This window comes from Buteo buteo, chromosome Z (genome assembly GCF_964188355.1).
Source record: "Buteo buteo chromosome Z, bButBut1.hap1.1, whole genome shotgun sequence".
In the NCBI taxonomy this organism is placed as follows: domain Eukaryota; kingdom Metazoa; phylum Chordata; class Aves; order Accipitriformes; family Accipitridae; genus Buteo; species Buteo buteo.
Window position 1 is genome coordinate 64,410,463 of NC_134204.1, and position 17,051 is coordinate 64,427,513.

The 17,051-nt window shown below is 39.1% G+C and overlaps 1 protein-coding gene across 4 annotated transcripts in view; it reads right to left on the reverse strand.

Annotated features, from left to right (window-relative positions):
• MCC (MCC regulator of Wnt signaling pathway) overlaps positions 1-17,051 on the reverse strand; it is a 225,439-nt gene that overhangs the window by 60,990 nt on the left and 147,398 nt on the right. For 3 of the 4 annotated variants that reach the window (XM_075020639.1, XM_075020640.1, XM_075020641.1), the window contains 2 exons: positions 13,030-13,143; positions 5,997-6,139 (listed from right to left, as the gene is read on the reverse strand). In XM_075020639.1, coding sequence (XP_074876740.1) covers positions 5,997-6,139; positions 13,030-13,143 — 257 coding nt within the window. Of the gene's footprint in view, positions 1-5,996; positions 6,140-13,029; positions 13,144-14,264; positions 14,322-17,051 lie in introns of those variants that run through there. The other variant, XM_075020642.1, reaches the window with a different exon arrangement.

Consider the following 17,051-nt stretch of genomic DNA (forward strand, 5'->3'; position numbering starts at 1 on the left):
TTTAAGGTACCATGCAATACATGTTTAAGAAAGTGTGAGAACTAAATCATGAACAGCAGGAATTAAAACAGTGTAGTGAAGACACATAAGCGTGAGTTAATATTCCATGAACTCATTTATTATTAGCCACAGCACAAGCCAGTAGTAATTAGCTTTAGACAAAAACAATTACCAAGCATTCAAACAGTTGCATGTTTTTGATCTGAAAGTAATTCATTTTTACACTGATGAAACAATTAGTCCCACATTTTTAAGACGTGAATTACCTCTACAAATGTACAAGAGGCTGTATTGATCATAAAACAATGCCACACAATAATAATTTCTCACCACTTCTTTTTTGGCTCTTGTTGCACAGATTTTCTGTTTAAAATCCAACACAGCTTCATCTAGCTAGTACTAACTAGTGCTGTTTTTTCAGTTTAAGCACCCTCAGTATCTTGGGACAGTTGAAAAGTATGTCATACGGCAGGACTCACACCATTCTGATGGCTCAAGCCAGAAGTCAGTTTCTGAATGAACTAATGCTTCTAAGACCCAAGCAGAGAGATCAGAAATCCATTTCTGGTAAAGCAACAGCCAGGTCAATCGGTTTCTCCACCACCAGCCTGATGGGGAGCAGATTGAGGGCTAAAAACACAAGGGGGAATTTGAGGGGAGCGGTGCACCACAAATATGAATTCTGCTTTTAAAACTGAAGCTGGCAGTAACAGAAGGTGCTGTTTGAGACTCCCCCTTCTCTAAAACAGAAGAGTCCTTCAGGGGCACTGGAAATGCAAGGCGCTCAACAGCTGACGATGACTAGCCACCGAACTCCTCCCACACCACCCAAAAGGTGGAGCCATTAAAACTTTCTTGTTGCTGCCATCACCTAGGGCCCTGCTGGAGAAAGCATGTATTTGTCCTCCTATGGATGTCCCCCCCGCCCAATGGTTCCCAGTTGCTGGAATGTCATGATGAGTTGGAAGCAATTAGGATGCAGATCAAGCTGTTCTAAACACAGACCCGCCTGGGACCAATGCCGGAGCAAAAAAGTGTGTTTTACAGCTATGTCTGCACTTATTGCTTTCCTCATGTTCGGGTGCAACTGAGAGGATCACAACTGCTGCACAGACACTGAGAAAAACTTGATTAAGTAGTGAGCAAAACGGCGTACTTTCAGCATCCTTTCACACTGCTGACGAGTTCTGCCAGGACGCTGGCAAGGTGCACATTCTCTTCACGGCTGCAAACAGTGCCTAGTTTCACACTTCAGGTGCCAGCAGTTTTTCAACAATCATTTTACTTGAACAGGGATTTTTCAAGCATTCTAAGCCCCTCACATAGAAAATACTACAGGTGTTATGCGCACGGCAACGCAGAGATTGACTGCTCCCTGTGTATACACACTTAAGGTCCCTCTGAACTACTTCACCTGTTAACAAATAATGACACACTTGAGACAACATGGGAATTAATCACTGAAGGCGTGTGGGGCTGGGCATTGTATGCTAAAGCCAATGCTATCACACCCACACTGCCATTTCAATTGAATCCAAGTAGCTTCCACCTGGCAAATATTTAGAAGCTAGAATCAGACCTCCAGGTCATTGTGAAAATAGAAGTGCCATGTGTTGTTTCTTGTGATGCTGTAGTCTATTCACTCTCCTTCCACATTAACTCCAACACAACCTACTTTCTGAATATATTTCAGAATAAAAGCTTTAAGTCTGAACAAATGGTTTTACAACAATGGGTCACAAGCTTCTTGACAACTGTTTCAAATAATCCTTAGCAGGCACCAATATTCAACAGAGTATATTTCTGTTTGGTATTGTTAAAGTTGCCTACTATTTTTAGAGATGCACAGATGTACCCAAACAGCCACTGGTTTAGAACTAAAAGCAATTTGATCTCTTCCTTTTTCCTTCTGCTGAACCTCAATTCGACAGATATCTAAGAAAGACTGTCAGTCATAGGCCAAAGTTGTTTTTGCGCAGCCAAGGTACAGATGATTTTGCCAGCCAAAGACATGATTAAGAAAAAGAGTTGAGTTTGAATGAATCTAAGGCAATATTAGTAACTTCTGAAGTCAGGAATATTCACCTTTAACCTGGATGTAATTCCCTTTCAGTACACTACTGTGTAATCTGTAAATCCTTTCCGTGCTTCAGAGTTATCAGTTGTATCCTTTATGTCCAAGTATTTACAATATGACTCTACAACTGGGAAGATCCATTTGATTGGCTTTGCTGTCTTCTAGGTTGTACATACGTGGGGAGAAAATGGGAGTAGGCATACACCTTCTTAAAGGACAGAGAACCTTTGCAATGCAAAAAAAAAATATCTCTCTTCTACAAATTGAAACACCAGAAGTAGGGGTAACGATGCCACTGGCATCCATTCAACATGCTACCAGGAACCCCAAGCTAGCATTGCTCAGTGAAAGCTGTTCACTCTGCAAGAAGCTGACAAAATGTGCTCTGCACAATCATCATAGGCTCTTCTGCCCGACAGTCTGAAGAGTTTGATGAAAGCCTGTGACTTGACTTTTATAATGAATTTAAGCAAAATACTAGCCACCTCCTCCCACTCTCTCCCTATTAATGTAGACAAGAACAGTGAGACACTGTCACACAATTACAATTTTCCAAGAAAAAAAACAAAGCCAAGGTTTATGTTTCCAGACTGCTCAAATAAAAAAAGCATCCTTATCCTAGTGGACCACTTCTTTAGTGTTTTTTTGCTCCCAAATTACTACCTTCTTCAGCTGGTAGTGGGTAAATTCTGCACTGTCACACATGAAGAACTAGGCAAGCAAGAGGCTTGTCTACTTGCATAGTATGAATATAGGCAGCTCTCTTTTTACCCTTAGTATCAAATCAGTCACAGCTGTATTTCAGGGGTTTTTTTTGGTGAGGTTGGGCTTCCAAACCAGCTGGGCTGTCCAGAGCAGCATCAGCAGGGAGATGAGACAACTGCAGATGAATGTTGGCTTGCTCCCACAACCACGGTGACCTCATTTTCCTTAGGGAATACTGGAAGAACGTAGCACAAGAGCAGCAGCTAACTTCAGGTGGCCACACACATGGAACTTGTACCCAAGAAATGGCTAGCAAACCTAGAACAACCCTAGAAACTTCTAAAAATACTCCTGTAAGATTACTAAGATCAGCGTATCAGATATACCTGGGAAGAGGCACAGACATTGGCATGTGACTTAAGCTCTCTTCCTAGAGCTGGCATTACTAAACCACATCAGCAAAAGCCATTACACTTCAAGCTGTGTAAAACCCCTGACACTGCAAGGGCAAAAAAAAAAACCCCAAAAACCAAACATCAAAAAACAAAGAAAGAAAAATTCTCAGAATGGAGAACATTAACTAGCTTAAACAGCCTGCCAACACTCCTCAGACTGTTGCAATACCTTACTCAGATTTAACCGCTCTTTCTGCTTACTTTCTGCCCTACTTTCTGAGGGTACTACTCACATTCAAACAAAGAGCTACAAATTTAAAGATAATACAGCTCAAGGAGGATAGTCAAATACCTTCCATGAAACTCCAGTTTCTTCTAATTGTTTCTAGAATATTTGGGGGTTTTGGAAGGAACCATGAAGCATGTCATAAAGCGGCAGTACATCAAGCTACATGTTAGTTTATTTTTACAGCCTAAAAATGATACATGACATTACTGAACAATCTCCGTGTCAGCACTAAGGAAACATTTATCTGTTCTGCAATTAATGTACACTCAAGAAGACTGTTTCCATACAGACAGCCTAAATTTTGTGATAGCACAAGTAAAGCCTCCACTCAGCATTACTTGCAGGTATCCAAGAGTCAAATCAAAACTAAAATCCCTCCTGTGTTCTAGTTTAAAGGAAAGTATAAATGCTGAGGCGCTAGCAGGGCTGTGCTCCTAGAATCCTTTCTCTACGGACTGTTTTGTTCCAGCTCCCGGGCTCACAGTCCCTATAGCCAAGGGTGGAGTGCTGTGAGTCACACCTGTCACAGCAAGAACCGCAATTACACCACCCTTGCTCCATGGGATGCAACAGCTTCTCAAGAGTGACGCAAGTAGATACCAGAGCGGATTTACAGAAAGTCAGAGCAGGAAGTATCAGTTTTCCTTCTTTCAATTGTCTTTACAAACCTTATGGAATCTCTCCAATTCTACCTCTGCTTGCCGTTTTCAGGAGGAATATTACTCCTCTGTTCCCCAGACACCAAATTATTGGCCTACCAGAGAAAACAAGCTATTCCAATCAATAAAGGAAATAAAAAAATCCACTAACTTAATGAACATTTTTGTTCTTAGTAATAAAACCAGAATAAGTAAAACCAGAGGAGGCATCCTAGCTGTCTGAGCAAAACAAGCTCTCACGCAGTACGACCAAACAGGTGGGGCATGGTGCTGGTGTGGCACATGTTGCAGCAGTGTTGTTCTGAAGCCTTCAGAAGCCTGCATCCCCCCTGAAAGGGGCAGCCAAACTGCACTTTTCATGAGAAGCAGCATGCGCTTCCCATCAAGCTTGGTTCTTACGTCTCACTTTCCTGTGCATGCTACAGCTGACTGGTTTATGGACATGGTTAAACATTCACAGTATCCACCTGATCCCAGTATTTTGTAACTGAACACCACTTGGTGTTTACCTTGCCACAGGGACTCCAAAAAACAATTTTTATGGATTCTATGTAGTATTTTTCTTAAATGTCATAGAGTTCTTCTGCCATTCAAGAAAAAAATATCAATGCAGCTCTCATACTTCTCAGATTTTGCTTTCAAACTAATCTTTTCAATTGGTAGAGCTTTACCAGAGAGGAGGGCGGGATGGGCTGCCAGTATCATGCTGTAAAGAAAGGTGACTTGAAAGAAGACTAATGGGAAGTTTGTCTGCAGAGGTATCAAGCAAGAGTGAACATGGCAGTCACAGGGATTTTTTCAGGTAGGTACTACCAGTTTAGAAAATACTTACCTGAAAAATCTCACCATGATCATCACTAGTTATGATCATCTCAGAGATGTAAATATTTCTCTTCTTAAATAACATCAACATAATGTGGTTTTATCACTGCTTTTATAGTGGTATTTACGGTACACCAAACCTTTTTCCTTTCGTATATAAATAGTTTCATGAAAGGTTAAGTAAGTAGTTGTAACAACATTGCCTGGTGCTAAGAGAAACATTTACAAGGGAGAACAAATGAAGCAGTTACCAAAAAACCTTGCAGCTAATAGGCAAGGAAAACTGAAAATGTGCTACACAGGCAGAGCACCGTGTCAACACTACCTATGAAAGTGTGAAATCTAATTTGATGTCCTCTAGAAAATCCATAGATTTGAGTAGTTTAGTTGCATCCTCATAAGCTAAACTTTTAAGAGCTCCTCCTCATTCTAGTCCAACTTCCTCTAGGTTGAGAATGGGTAAGAGCAAGTGAGGAAAAATAAAGTGTTTTCAAGACAGTAACAAGTAATGAACGAATGTAATCCCCCAAGCTTTGCTGCTCCAAAGACAGGCAACAGCATGATTTGTACCATTGTGTTTTGTCACAAATACCAGTACAAGTAGATGGAAAACCTACTGAAATCCATTTGAGCCATATTTGTCTCCACAAGTGACTTAGCTTAGGTGATCTATAGGATGCCACAAAATAAAGTTAAAAGCAGAGGTGCAGGCTGGATGGCTACATCTTCCTTTATCCACCATTACTATCACTCATCCGGTACCTTGGCATGTATGTTACGCTAAAGGAATATTTAGATGGCACAGTGCAGTTCTTCACAGTGCTCATTAAGCTTTGTGAAGTATGATTTTGCCATAGAGAATGTACCACTTCTGAGCCTCGGGATGATACTCTACAGAACACATACCTTAACTATGGGCAGCTACACAATACCAGTCATAACAAGCCTAACTACCTTAAAGTCATCATCAAATTATATTTAAAGTATAATTCACACCATGTTTTGCACCATTCTTACATTGGCCCAGAATATCGAGGAAGTTGCTGTACCTTATTGTTGTTCCCTGTAGTCGATCAATTTTCTTATTTAATTCGGCAATGATACTGTGCAGCTCTGTGATTCGTTCCTCATAGCGTAGTGTTGTTCGCTCCTGCACGTCTTCATGCTCTCTCATTAGGTGGGATTGTTCACACTGAAGCAGAGAAGCAAGGAACAGAAAGGGTCTTACGAATAATTGCACAGAGATCAGATATAAGGCAGAAGTGCACACTGTTAATGGTTTTCTTACTCATCAAACCAATACTGCCTTAGCAAGAGAAAAGGACAGATGCAAAATATTGACATACACAAAGGTATGCAATTACAAGATTTTAGGAACTGAAAGACTATGCAGTGTACTTATTACTATTTTTTTCTAAAGGGCAGAAGTTGCCCTTCTTGCTTGAACAAAAAAATGCCATTTGCAACTCAAAATAGCTATAAATGTCTCATCTTTGAATCCGTGAACTTAATGATGCATCACGAATCTTCAAGGATCTTCCCAACGTGGCCTGAATTAGAACAAGTCCTAAGGCAGAAACCACATTATTGTAAAGAAAAGTAACCACACTTTGAGGATATGACTTCTTCTCTAGTATGAGTATTTGTTTTTATTAGCCTTTAAAGATAACATATTTTTTATTATTTTAATCCTCTACAATAAAATGCTTATTATTTGAACAATTAGAAGGCTACACAGCTGCTTGTTTTTTATACCCATCATGAAATCCTCCTTTTTCTTTCCAATAGAATTTTAAAATCCAGCCTCTCTGGCTTACTCTTCATGCCAGCAAACACGCTACTTCAATTACAGCAAACAATTACAGTCTACTGCAATTACAATGCAACAGTGCGTGCTGATTGAAGTTATGCTTGGTAGTGGCTGGAAAGAGCAAGACTCCTAACTTTTTGCTTCTGGACCCCTGCAGGAAAACAGTCAAGCCTCCTTGCAACCACAGAATGGTATGTACTACGCTGTCAATAAAAGAAAAGTCACAAGCCAACTGACAGTATAAAAATCACACTCGTTAACTGAAGACCTGCAATGTAACGTCCTAGTAGCATTTCTAAAGGCTACAATTTATAGTATTGGATGAGGTCCTCCAACATTACTGTATCGAAACTTATTTTTTCAAATCAAGTAAACACTCTATACAGAGGTAACTCCCTCAACCCTTTGTGTCATAAATATGAAAATTATACCCAAACTACTGGGTATGCCAGCATTTTCATAGTTTGCCCTTATACTTTTTGGCCACTCACATTCACAGCTTAGGAAGATCATCTACATAAAAGGCTGCCTGAAAACTAGAATTTATGTTGAGTTTCAATAACATTTTTATTTTAAATTTTAAATAAAATTTCTTTCAATATTTTTAAAGTCCAGGAATATGCACATTGAAAGGTAGCCCAGACACTAGAGCACCCTTCCACAGACTACAACAAAATGGTTTCTTACTTCAGCTGGAGTCAAAAGCATTTTCGCCTACACTAAGACAAACAGATCATATCTTCACACTGAAGAGGAGAGCAAAGGGTCACATTTTAGTGATAGGGTCATAATGTTCACCTGGCTTTTAAGACTTCATGTTGGCAACTGACATGGTTATACATGTGTATTATAATGATTTCTTATTGTAGCATCATTCCGCAACTTATTTCTCACTTTCCTGTATCTTAACATTGTATCTGGCTGAAGAACTACCATGGCTCTCAAAGTGCAGAATTAACACAGAGAAAATGTTTAACAAAAGCTTTAGAACAGATTTAAGTGCAATAAAGAGTTGCTTATTCTGCCCTTCTAAACCTAAATTTCCTCCAACACACACTGATACCCACAAATGCTACCTAAGCATTATTCAGATCAATTACATGCACTGGTTTTTTTCTTTTAAACCAAAAGATGTTTCAGATGGAGTGTGTAATAATTATTTTCAGACAATAAATAAAAACTCTACCACAACAATTTTTGTCTTTCTAAGCAGTGCACTGAAAAGCAGGATTTGTTTATCTTAAGTGAAGATATATGGACTCTTGCTAATGGACCTCAGCCACATTACCAGTCTTGCTTTCTGTTTTCTCCAGCCATTTCTCAGTCACCATTTTTCAGGATAACCATCATCTAGTAACAGACATACTCTGCGAACAACCAGCAGTCTGGCAATAGAAGTCAACAGATTCACATTTGGTTCTTTAAAAGGGCTCTTGGATTATCTTGGGCAAAAGTAACTGGAAAAAGGCAGAAAGGAAACCTTTGTGAAAGACAGGACAAGATGCTAAGATGTACTGCTGTGCCTTGGAGGTGGGTACAGAGTTATGTCTCATACATTCTAGTCAGCCGTAACAAGTCTCAACTAAAAAAGGAAAAAGCATCCAAACAATAGAAACATAGTTCAGTATGAATCCCAAAATGCAGCAATGGAAAATTCTTCTGGTTATACAAGATTGCTCCTTATTATGGCACATTCAACTCAAAGCTTAAAAGGGAAAAGAAACAAATGCATTCTTTGGTACCCATTGCTAAAGTGTGTTTCTGGGACACTGAACCTGTTCATCATCCTCTTTAGTTTGTGTCCTTTGAGTCTCTGAACAATGATATGACACCAGTTCCTATTTATTTCCAAGGTGTACACATTCAGCTCTTGCAATTTATTCGCATGTCACTCACATAAACTTTTTAAGACAAATACCTTACACCCTTTTCCTCATCCCTCTTCCAGCCTCATACTTCAGTTCTGATCAAAACCATTAAGAGTTCTAATTCTCTCAGAAAGCAAACACAGGGGTAATCCACTGAGAGGATGCAAAAGATGAGCAATTGTTGAGGTTGGGGAAGAAGTTTCCAGCACAGTTCTCAGTGTAAGTGACCCTTAACTCGTTTTTGATACAGACTAAAAAGGTTATTTCAATTACAGTATAAATTAACAATGCCTGGAAACACCTTTTTCTGACATCTTGATGCTGGGAAACAACCACAAGAGCAAGAAGAGTATGAGGGAGAAGGATGGTAAGAGAAAATATTTTAACCCAAGGATATTGTCTCAACACATGATTCTACTGCCTATTAATGTACACAAATTCCTAGCACAGTACATACTACCAGTGCAAACCTTTATGTTAAATTTGCAGTGTTCAGTCAGAACCACCAGCAGCAGTGCTTGGTAAGAGATCCCCCAGTGCCTTAGGCCCTGTAGAGACAAACACTGGCAATGGCATTGTTCACCAAGAATACAAGTCATGACCTGAATGAGCCACAATGATAAACCTGTCTAACAGGCTCACAGAGGCTGAAAATCTTTGCTCAACTAATACAGTATTTTAATTGAAGGGGAGTGGCAGATTTTAAAGTGGCAATCCATTCACCTAATTTTAAGTATAAACACAAGTCCATCGTGCCAAATCCTCAATCACGAAAACATGCATGGTCAGAATTAATTGTTTGGTTGCATATTGTGTGTATACTTGATGTGGAAGAAGAATACAAGTACACAGGAGTAATCCATGCGAGATAAGGACATCACACAACAGAATGAGTAATTTCAACATACATCTGAACACCATGCATTTGTATTTTGAGTTACTTTGTTAAATGAGAAACTGAAGCCTTCCTGTAAAGTTCACATATTCTTATATGCCTACAGAGTGCTAGTTTTATTCTTATACTGAAATTCTGTTGTGCCCCCCTAAATTCTGAATAACTGAGAGGATGGTAAAGAATTATTACTGCAGTAATGGGACTTACTGCTGTGTCATACAGGATCCAGAATAATGCAGCACAGTCTTTGTTACCCTGTGTTTAGAGCTATTGTAAAATTCCAGAATTACAAGGACTACCTTGTGAAAGGAGGTGAAATGATAAGAAAGATGTGGTAAGTGAATTGTCTATTCTTGTTGTATTTCCTGAAATGTTCAGCATGTCATTAAATCCCATGTTCTATCACAAAACTGCAGAACTCAGCGTCACAGGATGTAAGAGATGTGAAGAATGTGGATGGCTTAGGAAGAAGATTAGATAAATCCATGGAGGATAGGACCATGGAGGACTATTAAATGTGATGCAGTCTCCTGCTCACAGATGTTTGCGGAAAGGTCGGGGCTATGAAGGAGCACAACTCTCCATATGCGTTTCTTATGCTCTCCCTTCAGACATCCACTATTTATCATTATCAAAGCCAGGATACCGTGACAGACAGAACTACTAGAAAGCACTACTTTTCTTCTCACAACTACAGAAACATTTTTGGAAGAAGACATTAGTTGTGGTTGACCAGTACTTCACAGTAAATTTCATTCAAGAGATCACACCATTGCCAAATTGTACACCGATACTAACATAGAGACAAGGAGACCTGCTGTCTTACTGAAATAATAAAAGGGTGTAGGCAAATGCTGTAACAGGTCTCCACAGACTGTAGTTTTGGAAATGAGCATGATACAACAACCAGTAACCAATTACATCCTTTCACAAAATTTTAAGCACAGGCTATCCAACTATCTTTCTTCACCATTTGTCACCTATTACTTGAATTGCTGTTGCCCAAATCACCTCTGCTCTGCACATCACTAATCCTTTCTTCCAAAGTGTCTCACATGCCTCAAGAAATGATGGGAAGGGTAATATCAAAAATGTGTTTTAAGAACTGTTTGTTCCAGAGAGCATTTACCATGCTAGCTGAAATGAAACATGCACTGCCTTTGTAAGTATAGTCCAGATGCAGAACAGAGATTTAATACTGACCCACTAGCATCCAAATATGGTCATGCAGAACCTCAAACACCTCTCATTTAATTTATGCCTTCTGAACCTCTGATTCGCATTAGTGAGGAAGAAATGCATCAGAAAGAGGTTGTAGAGGAAACAATTATATGATATGATACATATTAATTTGGATGAATCTCTGTGGAGTGGGAGAAAAAGTTCAAAAAATTATGTTAAGTGGAGCATCTACTTGGAAGTGATGCAGTTAGAAAAAGAAGAAAAGATAAAGTGGTTTCACCAGAGCCTGTCTAGTACTCAAACGCAGCCAACACACTGAATATATGAGTTGTGCTTGTTTAATGGCTTATTCCTTAAGGAAGGTTGTATTTTATTTAGTACACCCCCCCAAAATTTTCTATCCACTTGAGGGCTTAAAAAAAAAACAAAAACAAAAACAAAAACTTGAAAAGAACCAAAACATTAAAACTTCATAAAAATTGTTCATTCAAAAGGAATTTTTTAATCTGAAAGCTAGCTAGCATGCTAGCTTTCAGATATTGTGATTTTACATTATGCACAGTTCGGGTAGCCGTCATCACTACGTTTGTGTTCACAGGTACACAGCCCAAGATCACGTAAAAACCCTCAGCATTACAAACTGAGCACTACATACACATGCGTAATTGATAACCTGTCAAAGAAAACACCAAACAATCTTGTGCTGACAGAGCACATGTTAATTGGGATTAAGGACTGATCCTTAATTCCAGGCACCATCAAGAGGGATTCATTACTGTATGGGAGCACCTACAAGGCATTCTTCATTGGCTGAGAGTTGATATGTGTATTTTTAAACAAAGATCTGGAAATAAAACTAAAACACTAATAAAAACCTGTGGTTAGCACAAGACCCTGAAGAGTTTTAAGTAATAACAAAGTCAGTGTAGTCACGCAGAATGACGTGGATCATTTGGACACAGTGGATTCATCCGACTGTTTAATGATTGTCAAATGCAGCCTCATATCAAACTGCATGTCAGAAAGAGGACTCTATCTCAGAGTGCAGCAGAAATTAGAAAAGGATTATAGCTGATAAACAATGTTAACTCCCAGCATGGCTCTGGCTCACATATCGAGGGAAATAAAAACATAAAAGTGTTTTTTATTTCTGGATGTTGCATTGACGGTCTGCATTAAGAGTATCGCTTACAAGCCCCAAAACCTTAAAGGTAGCTGAAAAAACATCAGAGAATGCAGACAAGGGCCAAAATATGGTTGGAGGACTGAAGGAAGAGCCTTAAAATCTAGACTGCTTAAAAATTTCTACATTTGGCTTGAGTTTAAGTAACACACAGTTACAAGACCCTACAAAAATTCACTGAATACTGAAGACTCTAAATTCACAAAATCACAGAATGGCTGAGGTTGACAGGGACCTCTGGAGGTCATTCATCCAACCCCTTACCCAACTTAGGGAGGGTCACCTAGAGCAGGTTGCCCAAGACCAGGTCCAGGTGGCCTGAGGACTTCCAAGGCTCGAGATTCCACAGCCTCTCTGGGCAACAAATAAGATGCTATACCTTACAGGGCAAAATGCTTTGACTGTCTCTATAGAAGTATAAATGATTATATATTTATAATTAGTTTTGAAATGTAAGTACTTATAAAAGGTACTGGCCAGAAAGACAGTACCTGAAAAAAAGGTTTTGTTTATAGAATAGGGAAATATTAAGAACAATAGGTCAGTTTTCCCTGTTTGCATTTGCCTCTCTGCATACATCTTGATCTGAGAAGATTTTTTTTTTTTTTTTTTTTAAGAGCTGTGAAACCATTAGAGTTCTGACCTTATTCTTATTTAATCCCTTGGCTTTCCACTGACCATGTTTTTCACCACAGGTACATACAAACTGGCTTACTAGAAGCTAGACTGAGATCACAAATAATTTCTCACAAACCACCAAACCATTGCCAATTGGCAATAGCTTTTGATCAGTGTTAACATGTGCTGTGTTTGAATCTGACCCAGGAGTGAAAGGCTCTGCAATCAGTTACCTAATAGACTGAGAGTATGCTGCAATTTTTATATTCTAAAATATGTCTAAGCAGTTGCTGTTTATATTGGCTTCAAAACAAAACTAATTCTTTCTTGGTATTTTTTAGAAGAATGTCATCAGCACATAAAACTTAAAATCCACAGCATCTATGTTTCTTGCAGTCTTAAAATTCTTTTCACTTGTGACATTGTTCAGATATTTTATCCTCTCCCCACGCACCATATTCCTCTCTGAAGAACAAGGACAACAGAAAACCAAGGACCATCTTCAGAATCTTGAACTATTGCTCACCTGTGCCTTTGCCAATTTCTTTTCCAGTAGGTCACGCTCCCTTTCTGTTTGTTGTAGACGTTTATTAAGCTCCACTATGTCTCCCTTTAATGAAGCCAGGGCTGCCAAATGAAGCTAGAAAACAAAAGGAAAGAAACAAATTAACCAACTCACAAGCCATGTAGCAGTAGCATTTGAAAGAAGATACAGTATTATACAGCACCTATGATATCTGTGGATTTCTGCAGTAGTTAATAGGAACTTTACTGTAACAAGAGTCTGAAAGAAATCCACATGCTACTAAATACTTTTTACATGGAATTCTCTCCAGACAGCACACACATTCCTTCACCAGAAAACACATTATAAGGATAAATACAATGAAGTATAGTCCAGTTGGAAACATGTAGATTAGTTCTAACGTTAGTTTAATAGGAAGCAGCTTAAGTCTGGTATTATAAAACCTTACATTCAATGTTGACTCAGATTTGTATTATAAAAGAAGGTGTATCATGTTTTGATGCCTTCAGACATATATAGGTTATCGGTTTGGTGGAGTAACTCCATGCATAGGATTTAGGTTTATTTTGCAACTAAAGCTTACACCACTTTGAGCTACTGCTCTGTACTTGTTGTTCTCCTTGGTCCCACGTCAGTGAGTTTCAGTGATTCTCATCTACTGAAGCCAGACATGAAGAACCTGAACTGTTCTTCTTTCTGCAGTAGATCCTTCTGATGGAGGACATGTTCTACATTTCTGATAGCATGGGGAAATACATAGCAGACTGGGATAACTAACATCATCTAAATTACGTTAGCTACACAACTTAGAAATCAAGAACAATTCCCAAAAGAATCCTGTACTTGTAACTCATTCACACTCTCTTCCTGTCCTTAAATATCCCATTCATTATTACACCGAAGGCATCAGTTAGAATTCAACACTTAGTATTGACAACTACAACCGAAAAGGCCAAGAGGGAAACTAGTCACTAATACTTTGTAGTAGTAAAGAAACAATTCCCAAGTTATACTGGGTGAGAAAACAAAAGTGACCTTTCACACTGGACCAAGTAACACAGAAAACAGCACTCTGCGGCCAAGATTCAGACTGAAACACAAACCCTGTTTCTAGTCCTCCGGCCAGTTTCAGTCCTTCACGCCGACATTTTACTTGGCAGGTCACTTTTAAGTTATTTTTCTTGTTCCATTTCCAGTCAATCTGCTAACACATCCTATTTTGGTATCAGTTTTACCTTTACAGTACTGGAAGCCAGCAAAACCATAGGTGTTTCCATGCACTGATGTGTGAAAGTAGCTGTATGACAGGTATGGCAGCAGAGAGACTAGATCATTTGGCAACAGCTCCTTCACATACAGTATTCCCATTGTTACAGAAAAGGCTTCAAGACAGAAAACATAATTTCATAAAGACTTTTAGATGTGAATTCTGCAGTTTTAAGTGCAGCGTAACTAGTTATGCTAGAAGCTCTGGACATCCTCATTTGTGAGTTCAGTTGAAAGCATTTTTATTACGTCAGGTCCACAAACATCTTACACACGTGCAGCTATTCATTTCAGTACAAATATACATGCACACATTTTTATGTTGCAGCAGGTTTAAGATTCTCAAGGCAGCCTCATTTTTCAAGTGAAAAAACCAGTAATTCGGGCTTGCTACAGGCTTGTGCTACACAGCTGCTTTCAAGAATGTACGCTGAAGTCTCTTAATAAACCAGAGACACCCTGAATATCTGTATTTTTGGCCTTCAGCAGAGGCCTTCCTTCCTACCACAGGAAACTATGCACTGGTTTTACAGTGTGGAGAAACAAGAACCAGCCTAATTATACCAATCTGTTCATAATTGACTTCCAATTTTCAGGAAAGCTGGTGAATTTATCTGTTTCTGTTATCTGGCCACTGTTTCACCTTATTCCCTTAACAGAGGGGAAGTGTTGCAATGAAGCTCACCAGCTTGTTCGTGAGATATTGCATTCTTCACCACAGCTTTCAAATAATACAGGAAAAAATGGCTGCAATTCTCTAAATTGAATAAAACAATGCTACATAGTCAAGTAAGTATCATTCCCTTTCGTACACGATAATCAAATAATCACCAGCTGTGGTTTTAATTAAATACCAGACCAATAATGTCCATACACATGGCACTGTAATATAAAAGGACACTGTTAATCTAAAACTCTCAAAGAAAAACAACTTGTTCTCTGAACAGTGGAACTAACGAGGCGGATCTTCTATGGATTTGTCTTTGTCCTCTTCCCACACTGCAGTCAGCACAGCTCTTCATGTCCGCTAGCACACCCCGAACTGGGTAAGAAACAGCATGAATTGTGTCTGTCTAGTTTTATAGCAACACTACTGCCTAGCCTGGCAGCTCTTGACAAACAAGGGTACCCGATATAGGGTCTCTCTTCTTCAAGTAACCAAAGGTTTTCTTTACTAATTACAAGGGAAGTTTGTTGCATCTTCTACTACCCAAAATTATCCTTTCCTTTCATAAAGTGGACCAGTCCAGTTTCTGAGTACTAATAAAGCAATGGGAAAAAAAAAAAAAAAGTTACTGAAAGGGCAGACTAGACAACAGGAAGTTATCATACCCAGAGGAGGGCTGCTTGGGATGCTCTGGTTTCACGCAGGCACCCAGTGCACACGGCAGTAAGTCATATGCAAGGGGTGCCTCCAGCTACTGCTGCCATACATAATGAGGTTAACGCAACTAGTGTAGCTGTGTATTCTTGGCAGAGCCAAGCTCTCCTTCCCAATTCCTTAAAAAGGGTGTTAGAAAGTATTGCTGCATCTTCCCCTAAGGTGTGAGCATTCCCACAGACCATGGTTCCCAGTGTGTTTGTATAGCACACAGCAAAGTGGGAACTGGAACATGGATTTTTGGATGCTGCTGTAACACAAAGAAGGAAACATCTGAGCAAAGAGCTACAGTCAACAAAAGAAAACTCTGGGAAAAAAAGCTCACATTTAGAATTCAAATTTAATAATCCAAACTCTTGAAGTTGGAAAGATTCCATTTAAAAATCTCAACCGGAAGGCAGCAGGTCAGTCACAACTGTAACTCTGCAGCATGGAATCACTAAAGATATGACAACTGAGAGAGGAGAATGGAGGTAGCCATATGGCATACTGCTGCTTTTCTCCCCTTAGCAAACAGTGATTGCCAAGGCACAGCTACTATCACTAACATTCATAACAGACATTTATAGTTCAAGGTGGACTGCCTCTTAATGATACATGATTATGAAACAGGTCAAAAGTTTGTAGAAATTAACGCAGACACCAGAAAGATTTCTGTAAACATATTGGTCTGAACCTTTAAGCAACAGGTCCCACAGAGAACTACGTCACGCAGAGAAAACAGTTCATTAACAAAGCCTCCACTATTCATAAACATTGTACTGATCCAATACAGCTACTGTTGAATTCCACCAGGAAAAAAACCCACTACGTGATGCTGATGCACCCAAACTGTCCCACAGGACAGGCAAGGTCAACACATGTGAGAGCAGTGATTGAAAAGGGATCAGACAAGCCAACCAACTTGCTTCTCTACCATCATCCAAGGAAATAAGAATTCCTTCAGAAACGAAATCAGATGCATAATATTAATAAAAAATGTATCACCTCTCTTAACTTAGAAGCTACAATTTCTGTGAATTTTTCTGCAAGGACAACAGCAGGTTGTTTACTGAAACACATATACACCACATTTGATACCCAATACTAGCCCGCCAGATTCTTCTATATTAAATATAAAATAACAGTTACTATATTATTTATTATTATTAATATAACAAACTGTGCATACCATGCTATCTTTAAAATGCAAACCACTGTACAGCTAAGTTTTGAAAAATACAATAATTGAAAAAAAATAAGAACAAGCTTAGGAAAAGTAACTTCCTGACCTTTCTTCCAGCCTCCTTTATGACTGCAGTCTCTTCCCCATTATACGTGGTTCTACAAACATCTCATACAACACTGCAGACATGATTTAATGATGTATATTTTG